Raw genomic sequence first — 22778 nt, forward strand, 5'->3', positions numbered from 1 at the left:
ATTTCCACACTGAAAATGAAAAGTCCCAATTCCCTGCTTACACAATAAAATTCAATTGTATAAACAATCAATTTCTAGGAAATTCTTTGTAGCTATACATAATGTATTTCAAAGAAATCAATGTATTGGCAAGCTAAATTTGTAAAGATAAAATTCAACCTTAGAAAGACAAAGAAAAATTACCTTTAAAAAAATGCCTCACACTTCAAAATATCTTTAAAAATACATGTATTACTTGGTCCTCATGATAACTATCTTTTGGATTATTACTTTCACTTGACAAACGAAGATAATTGAAGTAAGAGAAGCTCTATGGCTTAGTCAGGATGATTCAGGAAGTTAGTAAGAACCTGGGCTGGAATGCAGATCTCCTGACTTCTCAGTCTAAAGCTATTTCCAGTATGTAGCAGAAAATATTTAAATTGGATGTAGATTATATCTAAATTCCCTTCTAGTTCAAATGCCCTCTGATCTCTGATGCAACACCAGCCCAGGGAGTAATAGCTTCACTTTCTTTCCATGATCATCCTCATAAGAGGAACAGTCCTGCCTGATTCTACTCATTTCATGATTGCTACTTGTATCATTTTCAAAGGTGACATATTTGCTTATTTTCACTTTTTAAAAAAAGAAAGAAAGTATACCATGGGGAAAAATCTGCACCCTTTATTCTATAAAGACACGTTGAGTATTCTACGTGAACTTCTTTCGTGTTGGACCTGAACTTTTGAATTGTTTGAAGGTGATGTTATACTTACTTGAGCATCACACAGCACACGCCCAGAACCACGTAGTACACAGTGTAGAAAAGGATGACACATATGAGAAGGTTCCTCCAAATGACCTGCAGAGAACATAGGGGTGAGCTCCAAGAGCCTGGGCTTTTTCCCATGGTTGTTGGTAAGGAGGCTGACAAACAAAAGACAATGAATGACTGCTAGGTCACGTTGGCTAGCCTTGTTTTGCCTGCAGACCTATGTGGTGGGAAGGACTTCAAAGTACACAATAAAAGTGTTGCCGGCTAAAGAAGCTGTCATAGTACATGTCTGCAGCAAGGATCAACGCAGTACATAAATCCGTACTACCTATCCGTCATCTACCACAACAATATTTGTGTTTTTACATAATTACATAAATTTTACAAAATTTATGTTTTACTATATTGTGTCAATATTTATGTTTTTACCTGATAAAATGATTCTAAATCTCAGCTGCCATGACAGTAAAATACAAGAAAGGCTAAGAAATTTTGAAAAGTATAAACAAAAAATTTATACAACAATAGCTAAATTCTTCTGCTAGAATTTATAGAGCAATTGGCTAAAACAGAATAGATGGTCCTGAGACGAATTTTACCACCTGTGAGACTTAAGAAGGAAGCACTGCAGATGAATGAGGAACAGATGGATTATTCAACAAATAGTGTTGTGAAAATTGTCTAACTTCTAGATTAAAAAAAAAAATCTCATTAGATTGCAGTCTTGTATGAAACACCAAAATAAACTTCAGATGGATTTAAGGTTTAAATGTCAAGAACTAGAACAGGAGAAAACATTTGCAGCATATATCACAGGCAAAGGATTGCTATCTGCAATATTTAAACACATTTGAATATAAAAGAGACAGACAAACCAATGAAAAAGGGACAAGGTATATAAATAGGCAGCTCATATGAATAAACATTTGAAAAGCCGATGAGCAATTGAAAATGTTTAGAAGACCTCCTTGCTGATCTCTTAAAGATATATTTTTGTGAATATAGTAAAAATGTTCACATTTCATATGGGGTTTTTTGGTTTGTTCTTTCCCTTTGGAATCTTTTAAGAAGTCATCTTGTTTACTCAAGACTTTAACACTTCAGGATGGCTCTTTTCTCTGAATAACCAATCCACCAACTTGACCAAGTCTTTTAACTGGCCTGGGCACAGAAGGAGCCCTCCTCTGTAGAGGCAAGAAGAGAAAACAGTAGCACAGAGCCCATCACAACCAACTGGCTGAATGGATTAAATTTGTAGATTTACTAACAATTCACTTCTTTCAACTACTAAAACTAGGTGACCTCTTGGGCCTAAGAGGGCCGTAAGAAACCCAGACTGCGGGGTTTTGACCCCTTCAGAACCCTGCCTCTCTCTCCCTATCCCACGTCACTCTTGGCCTCTCATACCCTTTGCCTGTAGACTCCTCTTTGCTCATCAAATCCCTTCTCTTTCTGCCCATTGTTCTCAGCCTCTCCCTCCCATTGGTCTTCAGTATTTCGCATTCTTTGTCTTCTGTTCCTTCTTCCTTCATGATCCTTCTTCTGTGTGTATTCATTCCCTAAGTCATGCCTGATTCTTTGTGACCCCATGGACTGCAGCAGGTCAGGCTTCCCTGTCCTTCACTCTCTCCTTGAGTTTGCTCAAACTCATGTCCATTGAGTCAGTGATGCCATCCAACCATTTCATCCTCTGTTGCCCCCTTCTCGTCCTGCCCTCAATCTTTCCCAGCATCAGGGTCTTTTCCAATGAGTGAGATTTTTGCATCAGGTGGCTAAAGTATTGGAGCTTCTGCATCAGTCCTTCCAGTGAATATTCAGGGTTGATTTCCTTTAGGATTGACTGGCTTGATCTTCTTGCAGACCAAGGAACTCTCAAGAGTATTCTTCAGCACCACTGTTCATAAGCATCAATTCTTTGGTACTCAGCCTTCTTTATGGTCCAGCTCTCACATTGGTACATGACTAACAGAAAAACCATATTTCTGACTATATGGACCTTTGTTGGCAAAGTGATGGATGTCTCTGCTTTTTCTCATTTGTTAAGAAGATGACTTAGCGGTCAAGAGAAAATATGAAAGCTTCACCTGAGTTGAAGGTCCAGATACTGCTCCCACATTTAAGTTGGATCAATTCCTGCCCAGCTGTTGGGATAAGAATCTGCTGATGGAACATGAGTATTATGATAGGGAGCAACTTTGGGGCTTCTGCAGTCTTACAGTTTTCTGGAAGGTCATACATCTTTGGATTTGCTTTACTTTTTATTCTATACATTAATATAAATTTGATTTTCTTTTAATTTGGGCATTAATAACCTTTAGTTGAAATATTTCTAGATGATTGTTTACTCATTTCCAACCAAAAAAGATAAATAACATGTAGTCTCTATACTAATATGTAGTCAGACATGAAACTTTTCTTATTTCTATGTTAATACTGAAATTTAAGTAACATTTTAATTTTTAAATATACTCATTTGCTATAGAATTTTGCTTTCATAATCCAAACAGAGGATTGTGCTTCACACTTTGAAAACACAAAAATGCTAAAAATGTGTAAGATACCTGGAACTACTTTTTAATGAAATCATAATTTGTGAGAGAACACATTTATTGACAAATTTATAACATATAGGTATACCTACTTTCCCCAACAAATTTATAAAACACTACTTACCAATAGAATGGTATAATACACATTTTAAAACTGTTTTGAATGGAATATGTTGAAAAACAAGGCACTCTTTTTGTAAATAACTATTTTTCCTGCCTGCATAATAAATTTAGATTTTCAAATCATAATTTTCCTATAAGCAAATTCAGTTGCCTCTAGTAATTTCTGCCTGTAATCTTTTCTCTATACAGCCTACGAAAGTAACTTTATAAAAGGCAATCAGACCATGACATTCCCCTACTGGCTATCCTTCGATGGCCCCACACTGTCATCAGGATTCATTCATCCATTTTTTCATTTGACAAATAGTCACTGGGCTGGGTGGCATTGCAAGATGAATTGGATGTGGTCCCAGGCATAAATACCCAGTGTAGCAATGTTTATCAAATGTATAAATATCAGAACTCACATTGAGGCCCTGTTAAAACAGACTTCTGGGCCCTAGCCCCAGAGTTTTTATTCAGTAGTTCTAGGGTGGGCTCCAGGAATTTGCATTTCTAAGAAGTTTCCAGGGGATGCTAGCACTGCTGCTTCTAACACCAAGCTTTGAAGACTACTGATCTAGAGGCAAGACTGGTGGCTGGCTATAACACAGACAGAAAAGCGGGGATTGAGGAGTGCAGAGTGGGATGGAGCTTCCCCGGTGGCTCAGCAGAAAAGAAACCATCTGAATGCCAGAAACGTGCGTTCAATCCCTAGGTCAGGAGGATCCCCTGGAGGAGGGCATGGCAACTCAATCCAGAATCCTTGCCTAGAGAATCCCATGGACAGAGGCGGCCGACAGTACAGTCTACAGTGTTGCAAAGAGTCTGGCACAACTGAAGCGACTTAGCACGCATACACTCACAGAGTGCTGTGGAAACCCAAGGCAGAGACAGGGGTTTGTGGAGGGTGGGGTGGCAAGGAACATTTTTCCAGGAGGAAACATTCAACACTAACATTCACTGTAGGTTAGCCGTGTACTTCCCTCATAGCACAGTTGGTAAAAAATCTGCCTGTAATGCAGGAGACCCCAGTTTGATTCCTGGGTTGGGAAGATCCCCTGGAGAAGGGATAGGCTGCCTATTCCACTATTCTCGGGCTTCCCTTGTGACTCAGCTGGTAAAGAATCTGCCTGCAATGTGGGAGACCTGGGTTCGATCCCTGGGTTTGGAAGATCCCTTGGAGAAGGGAAAGGCTACCCACTCCAGTATTCTGGCCTGGAGAATTCCATACACTCCAAGGGGTCACAAAGAGTTGGACACGACTAAGGGACTTTAAAAACAAACAAACAAAAAAACTGTGTACTTGGCACCATCTATGCATTATCTCAGGCTTCCCAGGTGGTGATCGTGGTAAAGAACCCACCTGCTAATGCAGAAGATGCAAGAGACATGGGGTTTGATTCCTGGGTTGGGAAGATTCCCAGGAGGAGGGAATGGCAACCCACTCCAGTATTCTTGCCTGGAGAATCCCGGGGACAGAGGTGCCTGGCAGGCTACCGTCCATTAGGTCGCAAAGAGCTGGACACAGCTGAAGAGACTGAGCAGCACGCACGCATTATCTCATTTAATCCTCATAAACGTTTTGAAAGATAAGTCTATTCACTTAGTCCAAGTCTATCATTATTATTATTATTTTTAGAGAGAAGAACAATGAGGCTCAGAGAGGTCTAGTTAGTTTTTCAAAGCTTGTCAGTAAATTGCAGAGCTGGGATTCAAATTCTGCTAACTCTTAACCATTACGCTGGGGTCAGGGTTCTGCTCAAGGCAAAAGAAGTACCTGCAAAGATGTGGGGGTCTGGGTGGGGGTGAGAGGTGGTAAGAGAGTTTAAAGAGGATGGGGAACACATGTACACCCGTGGCTGATTTATGTCAATGTGTGGCAAAAGCCACTACAATCTTGTAAAGTAATTAGCCTCCAATTAAAATAAATAAATTTTAAAAAAATATCATGAAGGGAATTTTATGCTTTAATAAAATTTCCAATGTCTCTGAAGGGAAGACTGTGAAACATTCAAGAATAGTAGACTGGAAATGGCAACCCACTCCAGTATTATTGCCTGGGAAATCCCATGGACAGAGGTGCCTGGTGGGCTACACAGTCCATGGGGTCACAAAGAGTCAGACATGACTTAGCAACTGCACATGTAGACTGGAGAGGGGCTAAGGAAACCATTGAAAGAAATGCTAACTTTGTGACATGATAGAGGTGTTAGCTAATGCGCTGGTGGTAATCATACTGCAGTATATAAATATATCAAATCAACTTTCTGTGCACCTTAAACTAACACAATGTGATATGCCAATTACATCTTGATTAAAAATGCAAAGAATAAAATAAAGGGGTTTTTAATACTCTTGACCAGCAGTGGAGATGGAGAAGATAAATGTGAGGGCCAGTGAAGAAACAGAATCAGCAAGTTGTGGGGGCTTAAGGAAGAGGGTCATTTGATCTAGCCCAATTCTGTCCAATAGATTTCTATAAATAGTAATATATAGTCTATAAATAGATATTTATAATGCAAGCCACATGTATGTCATCTAAATTTCTCCATGAATCACTTTCATAAAAGTAAAGAAAGAAAAACTAATTTTGATAATATTTTATTTAACCCAATATATCCAACATACAATTTCAACATATAGTAAATATTAGAAGTTATTATTGTGGTATTTCTTGCTTGTTCACAGTACATCTTAGAATCCCAGGGTGAATTTTACTAACACATCTCAACTTGGCCTACTAACATTTCAAGTGCTCATAGCCTTGTGTAGCCAACGGGTGCTGTATTAGACAATACAATAATATATTAGCTCTAACCACCGCCTTTCCTTCCAGCCTCCTCCTCTTAACCTTGCCCCAAAGTCTTGAGAGTCTAACTACACTCACTATTTATTGTGGGATTACTATGTGGCAAGCACTGTACCCACATACTCTCATTTTATCCACCCTCCTCATACCACTCCATCATGAATCTGGGTAACTATCAACTGTACTTCACAGATTTAGAAATGGAGGCAGAGAGAGGTTAAACTTATCCCAGCTCACACGGCCTGTATGTGGCAGGGCTCCAGTCCAGATCTGCTGGACGTCTGAACTCTCTTCACCCTGGGCTGTCCTGCCTTCCACGCGGTAGGCTTGGAAGAAAAGCATGCTGAATAATCAATCTTAGTTCAACACTTTCTTTTTAAAATTATAGAAACAGATTTGGATAGGTTGAGTGAGTGCCCCAAGGTCAAACCTTTATTCAGTGGCAGAGGTGAGTTAGAAAAAAAAAAAACAAATGGTATTAAATTACCAAAGGAAAGTAACTTAAAAATGCTGCCCAAATGACTGAACACAAAATTTCATTCTGATACGAATATTACTACTGTACTTTAGGAAAATTCAATATATAAGAGTCAGAATTTGTTGCAGTCTCAGTACATAACTAGCACCAAAATGTTAATTTATTCTTCTAAAACATATATTTGGATCTTGAATCAAACTATGAAATATAAGATATTTATGAGAGTTTTGGCTACTTGAATTCAACTGGATATTTGATAATGCTAAAGAATTCTTGTTAATATTTTAAGGTAGTATGGTGGTATGATGACTATTTTTTTATTTTTAAAGACACATATGGAAATACTTGCAGATGAAATAATATGATTTCTGAGTTAGCCTCAAAGTAAAAACATGGGAGAATAGGTGGTGATGTAGATGTAACAAGATTGAACAGGGTTGATAGTTGTGAAGTTAGGTCATGGATAAATTAAATTCATTCTACTTTTCTATTTGCATTACTATATGCTTATTTTTCCATAATAATTTTGTAAAAAGTTCTAAGTCTATGTAACCAGTGAACATCTTTACAAACTGTAAAAATATAATTTTATTAATAAAAATTTGAGGAACACCCCTGTTTCCTAGGGGTGGGGTAGGGGATTACCCTTGTTTAATACCTACATGTACCAGGGCTGAGCTAGAAGGACTTTGGAAACACCTCATTTTCTTTAATCCTTACAACAACACTGCCCAATAGGATGTCTTATCCATATTTTATAAGAAAATAAATGCTGCCACTTTGCCTTGTGTGTCCCTCTGGGATCAAGGACACCACGGTTTCAGGGAGGTTATGAACATGTAATATGGACCATTGAGATGGAGGAAGAGGGTCACCTGGGCAGTTCCATAGACTCAGCAAAGCCCCAGGGACTGGAGGGTATATTGTTTTGCTGGACTCTCCAAGGCAATGAGGAGGCATTTAGCTAAAAACATTGTATGTTCCTTTGGGGTGCATTCCTGGGACAGCAAGCCTAATTCTTCAGATTTTCTCTCTCTCTCTCTGTCTCTCTCACACACACACACACCACACACGCACACACACACATGTTTCTCAGTATTACCTTGTACCTATCAAAGGTCACCTTTTAGATTCTGCTATCTCCTTGGTGTTTACCTCCTCTTTGTCATTCTAGCCATCTTTAAGTACTTCCTTTTCCGAGGAATGTTCAATGATATCCCCTAATATAAAATCAACTCCTTCTCTTTGGAAAGCTAACTCTCACTCACTTTGTCAGGTCGCCTCTGAGACCTCACTTCCGCCAAGAAGTTTTCCCTGGCTTATTATCCTTTGCTGGGTGCTCTCTTTTGTCCCTAACATAACCCTCATTAGTGTGAATGTGGGTAGTAATTGATTGTAACTGGAGATTTATCACGTTCACATATAGATTAATAATGCAATTTCTTCATTAAAAAACATTTCCCACCTGGAGAAGGAAATGGCAACCCACTCCAGTATTCTTGCCTGGAGAATTCCATGGATGGAAGTGCGTGGTAGGCTACATACAGTCCATGGGGTCACAAAGAATCAGACACGACTGAGTGACTTCACTTCACTCACTTCACTGGGGAACTAAGATCCCAAATGACACACGGCCAAAAATAAATAAATAATAAACAATTAAAAATAAATAAATAAACATTTCCCCTTTTGTATTTGTGAAAAATTGCAAAATTATTTTCAGAGTGGAATATAAATTCACAAGTCTTTAAAGTGTGCAAATGTAAGCTATGATAAATATGTTTCTTTAAAAAAAACTGTCTGCTACAACTAGTCTTTATCATCTTTTGTGATTAAGATATTTGGATGCCAGACTTCCTTCTTCTGTCCTAAACAAGAAAACATTTTTTTAATGAGTTGAAATTAAGGAAGAACTGTGCTCACTATAAAAGAATAGAGGAAAGTTCTATTCATTTTAGGCTTCAGAATCTGGCCAAACCAGGACCATTTCCTTTGTAAACACTAGACTAGGACTAAGAGAGTGTATGAGTTTGTGCAGGTGGCTCCTTGAGGACTCAGAGCTTCATTGGAGCCTAAGAGCTTCAGCTGCATAGCTCACTCTACTGTCTTGCCAGATCCTATCCTGGTTTGACTGGGCGTAATTAAAAAAGGAAAAGCTCCTACTAATTCCATCCTTCTGGAATTGATAGCTACATTTCACTCTTTTTGTCTGTTGAATTTCTCTTATTGTCTGATAACAATTTGATGTGATGTCTTCCACATGTATGGAATTTCTTCAAGGAATTGCTAAAAGAGACCATGTGTAATTGCTCTATGATACCCATTTCATCTAGAAGGGACTGGGAGGGCAGGGATTTGTCCATTGTGCTCACTAATGTACTTTTAGGGTCTGCTGTGGTTCCTGGCACATAGTAGGTACTCAGGGAAATGAACGGAATGACTCATTACAGTCTTAGGGTTAATAGAAGCATGGCTGACGTCCAGTCGGCACAGGAATTGTTTGAGGAGTATCCATTATGATTAGTCAGAACCCAGACCACAGTGAACACCACCTCATATTAAAGCAGTCTTTGATGTACCTCGAGATGGTAATCAATCAGTAGATAATTATCGAGTGTTGATATTGTGCCCAAAGTTGTTTCAGACTTCCTGGCATTACAAAGGAAGTGAGGCAGCCAAAATTACCATATGATAAACAATTAGAACAAGAAAATATATCCAACATTTATATGACCATTTACAGTATACTTGTGTGGGTTAGCTCACCCTTCAAAATAAACACATGAGCTAGGATTATAACCACCTCTTTATAGATAAAGAGAAGTTCATAGAAATTAAGGGTATTTACAAAGCGGGTCACTGGTAGATCTGTACTTTTATACCAAGTTTATTAGCCCTGAAGCAGAAATTAAACTTTATAATGGCAAAATTACCTCATAGAAGAGAGATAACCTGGGTTTCATAGAGATAGAGACTTTTAGTATGAAATATAAAGTACACACACTTTATATTTAATATCAGCCTACTTGTCCCTTAAGTAGTCCTCAAATTTTATTATTCTTAAGAAATATGAAGTGTCTGCATGTTAAAAGCACAAATTTCTCACACCCATACCTAGACATTTGGATTCTGCAGACAGTGGGTAGGACCCAGGTATTTACATTTTAACAAACCTCTCAGATAATAGCAAAGCAAAGATCTACTGAGAATGCAAGAACAAATCCAGGAGATAAACAGAAAACTTGTTTCTCCTATAGTTTTCTCCTGAGGTAGGATTTCTTAAAAGGATTGGATGGACAGCTAAGAAAACTGGGTTCTTTATGTAAATGGACAAGACAGACAAGAGACTTATTTCCAACAGAAATAAAAAAAATAAAATCTTTTTCTTCACTAATAATAAAAACACACTCTACAACAATGAGACACTATTGAACTCTTGCCAAGTTAGCCAAAATATTTTCTATTTTAAAAAAAGAATAAATTGTTCTGGTGATAAAATACTCACTATTCTAGATTTCTGATGTGAGCGCAATTTAGTGCAAGTCTATTAGAAAGCAATATATCAATATGTATTTTCAAAAGTGTTATTCTGAACCCAAACGTATACTGCTGGTAAGAAATAGAAACTTCTTAATGGTGTTTGTCCTTACATGTTAAAAGCATTTCTTCTTTTTCTTTTTTACTATATTTTATAAATTTTTAATGACAGAATGAAAGAAACCTAGTCTCTAGTAGTTACAGATTGCTAGATTGTGGATAAATTACTCTGAGTGATATTTTTATCTGTAAAATTAGGCAGTGAGGTTTTTAACCCTTTTGTACTTAACTGTCTTGTGGAATAGCTAATGAAAACTATCGACTATGTGGAAAAACAGATATGCTCAACTATACACACACCAAAAAATGTGTGCAAATTCAGTATTGTCCAGAATCTCAGAAGCCCACTGTGGATCCCAGATCAAGAATTCGTAATCTTGAAGGGTAATTCCAACTCTACCAGTCAATCTTAAATGAAATCAACCCTGAATATTCACTGGAAGATCTGAGGTTCCAGTACTTTGGCCGCTTGGTGCAAAGAGCTGATTTACTGGAAAAGACTGATGCTGGGAAAGACAGGGCAGGATGAGAAGTGGGAGACAGAGGATGAGATGGTTAGATGGCATCTCAGACTCAATGGATGTGAACTTGAGCAAGCTCCGGGAGCTGTGATGAACAGGGAAGCCCAGCGTGCTGCAGTCCATGGGGTCGAGAAGGGTCAACACGACTTAGAGACTGAATGACAACAATTATACTGGTGTCATTTAAGAGCATTTAAAATTCTGTAGATAAGTGATTATCTCCATCCCCACTAGAAGAGCTAAAAAAAAAGCATCGACCTATTCATCTTGTCAACAGTTATGGCAGATACTACAGCTGTATAAATATTATTTGTAGGACTAGTATTTTAAATTATATTTCAAATTTCAATATGTTCATTAGGCTCTTTTTCTAGTTGTACAGAACTATCATGGTGACAACTGAAAAAATTTCAGAATCAAAAAAATCACTGTAATAGTTGCTCGACTATACTTTGTCACCATTTAGGACCAGCAGCAACTCAGAAGATAAGCGAACAATGACACTGCAAGCCCACAATATGTTTAGGACTAAACTCCTGGTCTCCGCTTCCCTCTGTTCCTTCTTTCAACGCTACTCTCAACTAATTAACTCCCTCTTGTGCAAAACAAAAAAGAGAGAGAGAGAGTGAAAGTGAGAATCTGATTAGATAAGCCAATCACTATCTGGTATATGGCACTCTGGTCGGATAGAGTGTTATCAAAAGGTGGTGATGAACAGCTGGCTGGGCTCTGAATGGCTGTCTTTGCAGAAAATGAACTCCTCTAAATCAAATAGGGGTGTCCAGTTATAGAGTTCACCTCATATGAAGCATGGCAACCTATGTAAAAAGTAACCCATGAGTAGGGACCAGTGCATTTTCTTGGCAAAACTCTATTAGCTTTTGTCCTGCTTCATTCTGTACTCCAAGGCCAAATTTGCATGTTACTCCAGGTGTTTCTTGACTTCTTACTTCTGCATTCCAGTCCCCTATAATGAAAAGGACATCTTTTTTGGGTGTTAGTTCCAAAAGGTCTTGTAGGTCTTCACAGAACCATTCAACTTCAGCTTCTTCAGCATTATTGGTCAGGGCATAGACATGGATTACCGTGATATTGAATGGTTTGCCTTGGAAATGAACAAAGATCATTATGTTGTTTTTGAGATTGCATCCAAGTGTTGCATTTCAGACTCTTTTGTTGATCATGATGGCTACTCCATTTCTTCTAAGGGATTCTTGCTCACAGTAGTATATATAATGGTCATCTGAGTTAAATTCCCCCATTCCAGTCCATTTTAGTAGTTCACTGATCCCTAAAATGTGGACGTTCACTCTTGCCATCTCCTGTTTGACCACTTCAAATTTGCCTTCATTCATGGACCTAACATTCCAGGTTCCTATGCAACATTGCTCTTTACAGCATTGGACCTTGCTTCTATCACCAGTCACATCCACAACTGGGTGTTGTTTTTGCTTTGGCTCCATCCCTTCATTCTTTCTGGAGTTATTTCTCCACTGATCTCCAGTAATACGTGAACCATGAGCTTCCAGATGTTCAAGCCGGATTTAGAAAAGGCAGGGGAACCAGAGATCAAATTGCCAGCATCCGTTGGATCATTGAAAAGGCAAGAGAGTTCCAGAAAAACATCTACTTCTGCTTTATTGACTATGCCAAAGCCTTTGACTGTGTGGATCACAACAAACTGTGGAAAATTCTGAAAGAGATGAGAATACCAGACCACCTGACCTGCCTCTTGAGAAACCTGTATGCAGCTCAGGAAGCAACAGTTAGAACTGGACACGGAACAACAGACTGGTTCCAAATCGGGGAAAGGAGTACGTTAAGGCTGTATATTGTCACCCTGCTTATTTAACTTATATGCAGAGTACATCATGAGAAATGCTGGGTTGGATGAAGCACAAGTTGGAATCAAGACTGCCAGGAGAAACATCAATAACCTCAGATATGCAGATGACACCACCCTTATGGCAGAAGACGAAGAAGAACTAAAGAGCCTCTCCATGAAAGTGAAGAGGAGAGTGAAAAAGTTGGCTTAAAACTCAACATTCAGAAAACTAAGATCATGGCATCGGGTCCCATCACTTAATGGCAAATAGATGGAGAAACAGTGGAAACAGTGGCTGACTTTAACTTTTTGAGCTCCAAAATCACTGCAGATGGTGACTACAGCCATGAAATTAAAAGACACTCCTTGGAAGGAAAGTTATGACCAACCTAGATAGCATATTAAAAAGCAGAGACATTACTTTGCCAACAAAGGTCCGTCTAGTCACGGCTATGGTTTTTCCAGTGGTAATGTATGGATGTGAGAGTTGGACTGTGAAGAAAGCTGAGCACCAAAAAATTGATGCTTTTGAACTGTGGTGTTGGAGAAGACTCTTGAGAGTCCCTTGGACTGCAAGGAGATCCAACCAGTCCATCCTGAAGGAGATCAGTCCTGGGTGTTCATTGGAGGGACTGATGCTGAAGCTGAAACTCCAATACTCTGGCCACCTGATGCGAAGAAGTGACTCACTGGAAAAGACCCTGAGGCTGGGAGGGATTGGGGGCAGGAGGAGAAGGGGACCACAGTGGATGAGATGGTTGGATGGCATCATCCATCTCTCAATGGAGATGAGTTTGAGTAAACTCCAGGAGTTGGTGATGGACAGGGAGGCCTGGTGTGCTGCAGTCCATGGGGTTGCGAAGAGTCGGACACGACTGAGCGACTGAACTGAACTGAATAGGGACAATACTTAGAATACTTCCCAGAAAGTAGCAGAGTAACCAGCAGGTCTGTGTATTTGTATTTAACAGCAAATACAGATTTGTATTTGTATTTAACAGCAAATAACAGGCCTGTATTTAATAGCAGGTCCTGTTAAACTATTAGTAAGACAAAGATCTGGAAAACAGGTATATAGACTTTTAAAAAACTATATGATAATGTTGGTTTTAAGATTGAGGTAGTTCTGGTGGGTAGGAGAAGACAAAATCAATTCTCTTGTTTTCCTGTACTGGTTAGCAGTTTTCAGTCAACTCAGGTCTTCTCAATTCTTTTCCTAGCTTCTAAAGTTCAAGAAGTTCTAATGTGCTAAAGAGGCCCCAGTTGCCTCTTTGATTTTCTAAATTCTAGAGATTTAAATAATATACATTCATTAATTCAGTCCCCAAAGTACTTCCTTAGTACGAAAGATAAAAATATAAACAAATCTGACTGTCAACCTAATAGTCGTTGTGGAAACCTTGTAAAACAAAAACATGAAGCAAAAAAAATGAAAATCACCCATAATTCATGAATCAAACAAACCTAGGTTAAACTGCTATTCAACAACAATTTAATTGCTATCAATTCCTTTAGTCAATATCTGTAGCTTCCAGAGATTAGAAGTCAGTGGGGGCTTTAGGTCTATACCATATCCTCAATTCAGTACCTACAAATTATAAATCTGATAGAAAACATGAATGTCTTAATGGTGTTTGTCTATAGATGTGGAAATCATGGGTATTCTGTTCTCCCTCTTCTGTATTTCATACATTTCTAATGAAGGAGAAAGGCCAGATTTCTGTATGTTACAATAATAGCAAGTCCTACGCAATAATAATTGCAAGTTCTACTGTGCCAAATATACTGACATTTATTAGCAAACAAGAAAATATTTATACAACCTGTTTTGAAAACTTGGGGAAGTGCCACTCTCTTAGCACTTTAAACAAACACTTTGAGTTCGTCATGTTGACTCTGAGGCAGTCACAGTGACACCCTGAAGCCAGATTACCCCCTACTCCGGCCAGATCAATTGACAAATTCCTCCAGGAAGTGGGGGTACCACACAAGAACATGCAGTTCTCGATCTTGGGTGCTTCTCCGATGGTATTACATTAATGAGCTTCCCGGATTCTGAAATGGCAAGGATTTCGAGGCCTGCTCAATCTTGCCTATTTTGACAACACTCATCAGTAGAAAAAATATCTTGTACTTATATTCATTAACAAAGTCTTTGGTATTGGTTTCAATAGCAATTTTTGAGCTGCATGACAACCTCTTCAAGTGAGGATTCCTCATAGGGATATTTCACATGCTAAACAACATCGACTGGGATGTAGAGTAACATTAATTTATGCATACAGATCTCAAACTGTATCATACCAAAGTATTTTGTGTTTCACACAAAACCTATTTTTAAAATAAATCTTTTTTACATTAATATTCACATTTTCCCCCTTTAAATTGCTTAAAACTTAACTATAAAAAACTTTGCAAAAAAGATGACTAGGTTTAATATGCAAGGGTAAATGAAATCGTAACATTTATTTCTCAATGGAAGAAAGTGGAAATAACATTTTCAAAGAATTTAAGTGTTTTTTCCCCAAACTCTCACAAGAGCAAGGACACTTTCTAATAATATAAACACAAGACTATTATCATATACAAGAAATTTTACACAGATATAAAGTCTTATTCATATAGAGTCCACATTGAAACTTCTCCAATTGTCCTTAAAATCTAAAGAAACTAGAATCAATTAAATGTATACATTACATTTGGTTGTCATATCTCTTTAGCGTCATATTCTAAATTTGCCTGATAGTTTCCTCATGATTAGAGTTTGGGGGAAGAATTCTACACAGGTTTAAAGCTCAACATTCAGAAAACTAAGATCATGGCATCTGGTCCCATCACTTCATGGCAAATAGATGGGAAACAGTGGAAACAGTAGCTGACTTTATTTTGGGGGGGCTCCAAAATCACTGCAGATGGTGACTACAGCCATGAAATTAAAAGGCACTTACTCCTTGGAAGGAAAGTTATGACCAACCTAGATAGCATATTTAAAAGCAGAGACATTACTTTGCCAACAAAGGTCCGTCTAGTCACAGCTATGGTTTATCCAGTGGTAATGCATGGATGTGAGAGTTGGACTGTGAAGAAAGCTGAGCGCCGAACAATTGATGCTTTTGAACTGTGGTGTTGAAGAAGACCCTTGAGAGTCCCTTGGACTGCAAGGAGATCTAACCAGTCCATCCTGAAGATCAGTCCTGGGTGTTCATTGGAAGGACTGATGCTGAAGCTGAAACTCCAATACTCTGGCCACCTGATGCGAAGAGCTGACTGATTGGAAAAGACCCTGATGCTGGGAGGGATTGGGGGCAGGAGGAGAAGGGGACGACAGAGGATGAGATCGCTGGATGGCATCACCGACTCGATGGACATGGGTTTGTGTAGACTCCGGGAGTTGGTGATGGACAGGGAGGCCTGACGTGCTGCAATTCATGGGGTCACAAAGAGTCAGACACGACTGAGCGACTGAACAGAACTGACTGAACATTGTGCGTTTCCCCGTATCTCATGAGGAATACATAACATCATCTTGTTTCATTATCAGTAGTGGTCAATTTGATCGCTTCATAAAGGTAATGTCTACCAGATCTCCTTATTTTAACTGCACTGTTTATCTTTTGTAGTTAAGTAATCTGTGAGGTGGTACTTAAGATTGTGTGAACGTCCTGTTTCCTCAAAACTTTTTACCCGCTAGCTTTTCACAACCACTGATACACCTTGTCTGAATCAACTGTGGACACTGGTGTTACAAAATGGTGATTTTCTAGTCTTATTTTTTCTTCTACATATTAGTATATGCTCATCTATAAAGAGGTTTCCCTTCTTACCACTGAACTTCTGTATATATTATTTATTTGTCCATTGTTGATAACATGCTCTTTTTTATATTCAATATGCTAAAATACATTAATACCATGACTTTTTGTTGATGCTAAAATTGTCCCAAACATGAGCATCTACAAGATATCTCTTATGTTCATCTTATGTATCCCCATCATTTTTTTTGTACTCCTTTGCTTTCCCTCATAATCTGACACTCCAATGAGATATTACCTTTTTCATCACTATATTTCCAGATGATTTTCATCTACTTGTGAGCTTTCTATTCTCCCCCACTACTTTCTCTTTCTATCTATTCAAGAATCAATATTACACTGTTTTAATTACAGAAGTCTTACAGTATGTTTTAAAAGTCGTCCTTCATTGTTCATTTTTTAGAAGTCTCATGGCTATTTGTATGTTTCTTTTTCCATATAAACTTCAAAAATCTACTTGAACAACTCCATAAAGTAAACTTTTGTTATTCTTATTATGATCATGTGAAATTTATTAATAAGAAGGGAATAAATGATAGTTTTATAAAGTTCACTCATACTATTTAAAAATAAGAAAAATCTCCAAATTAATTCAGATTTTCCTTTCAAAAGTCTTTAATTTTTCCTCACATAGATTTTACACAGTTCCTGTTTAGGTATTCTTAAATGAATTCTTTTTTTGCTATTAATGTAACTGAAGTTTTATCTTCTGTTACATCACGTCATGAGCTATTGTTTGTGTATAAAAAGGCTTATGATTTGTTTTCAGCTGAATATTCTATTACTTTACTGAATTTTATTTTTTTTATTTTTTTTACTTTACTGAATTTTAAAAATGATATTAGTGTTTTCATTAGCTGTCTTGTATTTTTCCAAATATACTGCAATACCAGCTGTAAACAGAGATAGTTTCACTTCTATTCCAATTCTCGGAGCTCTGTTGTTTATTCTGCATTGACTAGTACCTCCACTATATTTTTATTTATTATTATTTACTGATAGAAAATTTTAATAAGTACAGAAAATAGTAATTATACTGGAGTGGATGTGTTAGTTGCTCAGCTGTGCCAGCCTCTGCACCCCCATGGTCTGCAGCCCACCAGGCTCCAGTGTCCATGGGACTCTCCAGGCAAGCATACTGGACTGGGTTACCATTTCCTTTTTCAGGGAATCATCCCAATCCAGGGATCAAACCTGAGTTTCCTGCATTGCACTCAGATTCTCATGTCTGAGCCACCAGGAAATACTGAGGTTTCCCAGGTGGTGCTAGTGGTAAAGAACACACCTGTCAATGCAGGAGAGGTAAGAGATGGGGGGGTTTGATTCCTGGGTCCGGAAGGTCCCCTGGAGTAGGAAATGGCAATCCATTCCACTACTCTTGCCTGGAGAATCCTGGGGACAGAGGAGCCTGGCAGGCTACAGACCATAGGGTTGCAAAGAGTGCACAGGACTTAAGTGACTTAGCACACAGGAATGAAAAACAGATCGCTAGCAGAAAGCTACCGTGTAACACAGGGAACCCAGCTCAGTGCTCTGATGACCTAGAGGGCTGAAATGGGGGAGTGGGGGAGAGACTCCGGAGGGAGGGGATACATGCATACACATGGTTGGTTCATGTTGTTGTGCAGCAAAAGCAGCATTGTAAAGCAGCTATATTTCAATTATTAATACAAAACATAACTTCCCTCATTCATTGCCACATCCAAGCATGTGTGCATGCTAGTTCTTGAGCCTGGAAACCCTTCCTTACCTCACCCTACTGGGTTCCAAAAATTAGAAGTGCTCCAAACAATCCCTGGTCTGGATGACGGACGATGCTCCAAGAATGACTCGCCTCTGGACACCCCGAACTCTAGGGCAGAGACAGCGAGAGGATAAAAGCCCTAGGGCGACCCAGCCCTGAGGCTGTTGGACTACCGACCCAGTGGCGGGCTGCCTGAAGCCCACCCACTCACTGGGGTCCAGCTCGCTCCCGGGACTCAGTTTCCCGCGTGTAAGCTTCCAGGCACCCGGAGGAAGGAGGGTTGGTGCGGAGCAGAAAGAGCAGTCAAGCGGGGTCGCGGCTTGCTTAAAGGCGCAGAGGTAGGTCCTATCTTCTCCCCTCTTCCTTGGCTGAACCCTAACAGACCCTTGGAAAGCAGTCCCGGCCCAGGGCTCGGGTCACTAGCAACGCGGTGCACTGATCCCCGCCCCCGCCCCGGCCTTCCTCCCCCCTGCCCCGCATTCCCCCTTTCTCAGACACATTTAGTATAGTTTTAAATAACAGTGAAGTTAGTGGGTGGTTAGTGACCTTAATACGAATGCCTCTAGTATTCTCCTAACATATTGGGTCTGCATTTTGTGTGTGTGTATGTCTAGTTATAATCATATATTAACATCAAAGAAGAATTAGTTCCGTTCCTATTTTATTCAGTGTTTTGATAATTAGAAATGGGTGTTAATTTTTGTCAAAGGCCACTTTAACATCTGAGAAGATGATCGTATGATTTTCCTCTTAGATTTTGGGAATAAGTATCACTTGATCATGCTGTTTAACTTTTATGATGAGTTCTTGGATTCTATTTGCCCCTATGTTATTTAGATTTTTACTTCCATATTTATAAGTGAGACTGATCTATAGTTTATTTTTTTTTGCTATCTTTATAAGGTTTGGACTTCCCAAGTGGTTCAGATGGTAAAATATCTGCCTGCAATGTGCGAGACCCGGGTTCGATCCCTGAGTCGGAAAGATCCCCTGGAGAAGGAAATGGCAACCCACTGGAAAATTCCATGGAGGGAGGAGCCTTGTGGGACTGTCCATGGGGTGCAAAGAGTTGGACACAACTGAACGACTTCACTTTCACTTTCTTTATAAGGTTTAGATGACAATATAATTCTTGTTTCATAAAAATATCTTGTGGCTTTTCATCTTTTTCTATACTCAGAAATAATTTAAGTAAATTGAGAGTATATCATCTCTGCAGATTTAGGAGGGTTCCTTTGTGAAAACTGGGCCTAGTCCTTTTATAATAACCTTCTCCATTTATTCTATGGAAACTGGAAGACATTATATGATTCTACAAAGCAGAATATTCCAAGCAACTAACAGCTTTTCAGGGCGAGTATCTATATGTTCTTCCAGTCTCGCTCACATATTATATTCACACTCCACCCTCCACTCAAGGACAGACTCAATCCCTCCTTATTTCTTTACATCCACAGCATTATGCATATGTCTTACAGATTTGATCACATGTGTTGTAGCATACTTATTTATGGAGGTGACGGCTTTCTCTAGACCCTCAAAGACAGAGATACTAATTTAACCACATTTGATTCTTCAGCCACAAAATATTGCTTAGCCCTTGGTAACTGTTCAAGAAATATATTCGGAATAATAATGAATGAAGAGAAGGGAAAAAAAAAAAAACCAATGAATGCCCACTTCAGTGGGAAGTGTCTGTTTATTAAAAACGTGGACTCTGGGATCAAATATACCAGGGTTCTTCTCTGTTTTCTCACTTGCAAGTATGTAACCTTGGCCAGTTGCTCTGTGTGTTTTTTCTACTCATATGTAAAAGATAGGTGAAGTCTCATGGGGGGTTTGTATTCAGAACACAGGTAAGATTCCTAGCATTACGTGCCTGATATGCTCGCAAGGTAACATGTTGTTCCCGTGTGAAAGCCTGTTGTTTGGTTCTTTGGAAAATTCCTAGAGAAGACATGAAGTTTAGCAAAGGAAACAGACCCTGCTGATGGTAGTTCCCTCTGAAAATGTCTGTAGGGATGAAATTCTCCAACTGAGGTCAGCAGCCATAAGGAAATGCAAGCATGCGTTGTGCCTCTGAGATTTTTCCAGGCAGTATTTGTTTTAGAATGGTAATTTTAACATTAGTTGAATATAGTTTTGAAATGAGTCTTCCACTGGAGTTCTGAAAAACAATGCACTGTATCCTGAACAACTTAGCAGTTCTCATACCTGGGCTTTCTTCCCAGTTCCTGTGCTGTTTCCCCAGACAGCAAATTAATTAAATGGCCTTTGGCCATAACTCTTTCCCTTGAGTCAGCTTTTCTCTCATTTAAAGTGTAGAGATAGGGGGGATTTAATTAGCCCAATGCCTGGCACATGACATGCACTCCATAAATGTCTGTTGAGTTTTGGAATTCTCTTTAGACGAAGGTCACTTTTGCTATTACTATTAATTTATGAGCGTATCAGTAATTCCTGTGCTGATAATACTGACAATGAGCAAGGACTTAAGAAAAGTTAACTCATAATTTATAGGACTGTATCATGAGAATTCAGATTTTCAACAACTCTCCCTTGAACATATTCACTACTGGTTTAATGTTCTAAGACGGTATTCTACACATAAAGCTCTGGGATTCTATAAAGCTCCTCCTCCTGGCAGGAGTTACCTAGATATTTCCACTAGAAAGAGTATATGTGTATGTGTGTGTGTGTAAGACCAGACTAAATATAGAGTCTTCATTCTTTAAGCTACTTAAGGGAAGGATATTGTCTTTTAATTTTCGCTTCTCAAGCAAAGTTATAACTGCTAGTTCAAACCCAAAACTACACACAAATTATGAACAGTTTAAAATCTTCTTAAAAATGTTTTTTAAAAATATTTCGCCTAAAATACTGTTTTACTGACCTAGAAAATTTTTCTTAGTTGCCGTGCTTAACATTTCTTACTGATGATCTATGTTGTGATGATGGCAGTAAGCAGAAAAAACTTAAGAAAGTACATACAGCACTGATATTTCACTAAAATGAATGTAGCACTAATTCATAATCATAATTTAAATTTTAAATAAAAATCAGACTTTCCAGAGTGTCATTCCCTTAAGGCTGAATGTTTATAGCCCTGAAGCCTACGTGAATTTACACAGCTGTTTTGAGGCTTTGCATATTTCCTTGTTTTAGGTACTTTGATTTTTTAAAAAGGGGTATTTTTATACTGAAATAAAACACAGCTATTAACACCAGCCTCAAGGGAAAAAAGAAACTAACAAACCTACAGATTAAAAATGTTTCAGTACTTTGCCTTTAAAATCTTGTACATCCTTTAGAAGTTGGAAAAATAAAAACCACCCCCGGCCAAAAAAAGACTGAGGACAAACTGTCATGATTTCAGAAGATGATAGCAGAAGTGCAGGTGTTAATACTAGAAAGTCTGCCTGTGAGTAAAATGATCCCTCTGAAACAACCACTATTTAGAGGTTTTTTTGAATCTTTTCTTGGGCCCGGGTGCCTCTATATTGCCACCATTAGCACACAATGTGAGGACGACTGCAGAATGTTTTCTGCATGGTGCCCAGCCAAAAGTGAAACAAGTTGCCTACAGACAGAGAGGCCATTTATAGAACATATTTGCTTATCCCCGAGCTAGGCAGTAACTCAGAGGCAATGCAAAGAAGTCATTTCTCTTTACCTTGCTGGGTGCCACTCTGACCTGGAGAGCCATGTACACATCCTATGGCAAAGCCGTGGTGAAAGCCACCCTCCTTACATCCTCGACATCTGGAAGAAGAGACAATTGTCACGGCGAGCTTTGCAAATTACTCCTGAAGACTGTGAGACGCAGTAGTGCAGGATGATTGGATTACACAGAACGAGACAGAAGCCATCTGTGAGCCACGCATAAGCTGCTGAGTGCCAAAATGAACATCCTTATTAGGCGACCGAGTTCTCATACCATTTGTAGTTTGGTCAAGTTTGGAAGATGAGCCGATTGTTTTTAGACAGGGCTACAAATAGGCAGGGACTTAACATTCTTCCTGGCTGGAAGAGTAATTACTGTCTCCTACTTAAATTAGAGACTTGGCTTTTCAGTTAGGAAGTCCTGAGGTTGTCTCTAAAGGAGGCTGCTGCCATTCATGTTAAAGCATGACCTCCTCTTTGTTTCATTTGCAGAGATCAGAGACAAATGGAGAAAGAAATCATTAGTCCCTTTCACGTCATAACAAAGCAGTGTAAAAATTCTGACTTTCTGTTTGGAGTGGAAGGAGTCTCATGTCCTAAAATAATGGCTTTTATACAGTCAATGAAATGTTTTCAAGAACTGCCAAGATGATGTCAGGATGGGAACTCTGTGTCTCTCTAGAACCAGTGCTGCATTTATCACATTTCTTCCCCCCATCTTTTGATTGACGCTCACTTGTAGATGGGAATTCAACTGTGTTCTGTAATTCTTTTCCCATCACATCTGCTCAGCCTCTATATAGATCACATTATGCAATACATATCCCTGGGACTTCCCTAGTGGTCCAGTGGCTAAGACTTCAAGTTCCCAAAAGAGGAGGCCTAAGTTCAATCCCTCGTCAGGGAATTATATCCCAA

The 22778-nt window shown here is 38.9% G+C and overlaps 1 protein-coding gene across 4 annotated transcripts in view; it reads right to left on the reverse strand.

The window, feature by feature from the left end:
- Positions 1-22344, reverse strand: part of TMEM244 (transmembrane protein 244) — a 65738-nt gene extending 43394 nt beyond the window's left edge. For 3 of the 4 annotated variants that reach the window (XM_043888111.1, XM_043888109.1, XM_043888112.1), the window contains exons 1-2: positions 21871-22126; positions 759-844 (exon numbers count right to left, since the gene is read on the reverse strand). In XM_043888111.1, the coding sequence (XP_043744046.1) occupies positions 759-844; positions 21871-21903 (119 nt within the window). In that variant the 5' untranslated portion in view covers positions 21904-22126. The other variant, XM_043888110.1, reaches the window with a different exon arrangement.
- Between the last annotated feature and the right edge of the window lie 434 nt (positions 22345-22778).

This window comes from Cervus elaphus, chromosome 26 (genome assembly GCF_910594005.1).
Source record: "Cervus elaphus chromosome 26, mCerEla1.1, whole genome shotgun sequence".
Taxonomy (NCBI): Eukaryota; Metazoa; Chordata; class Mammalia; order Artiodactyla; family Cervidae; genus Cervus; species Cervus elaphus.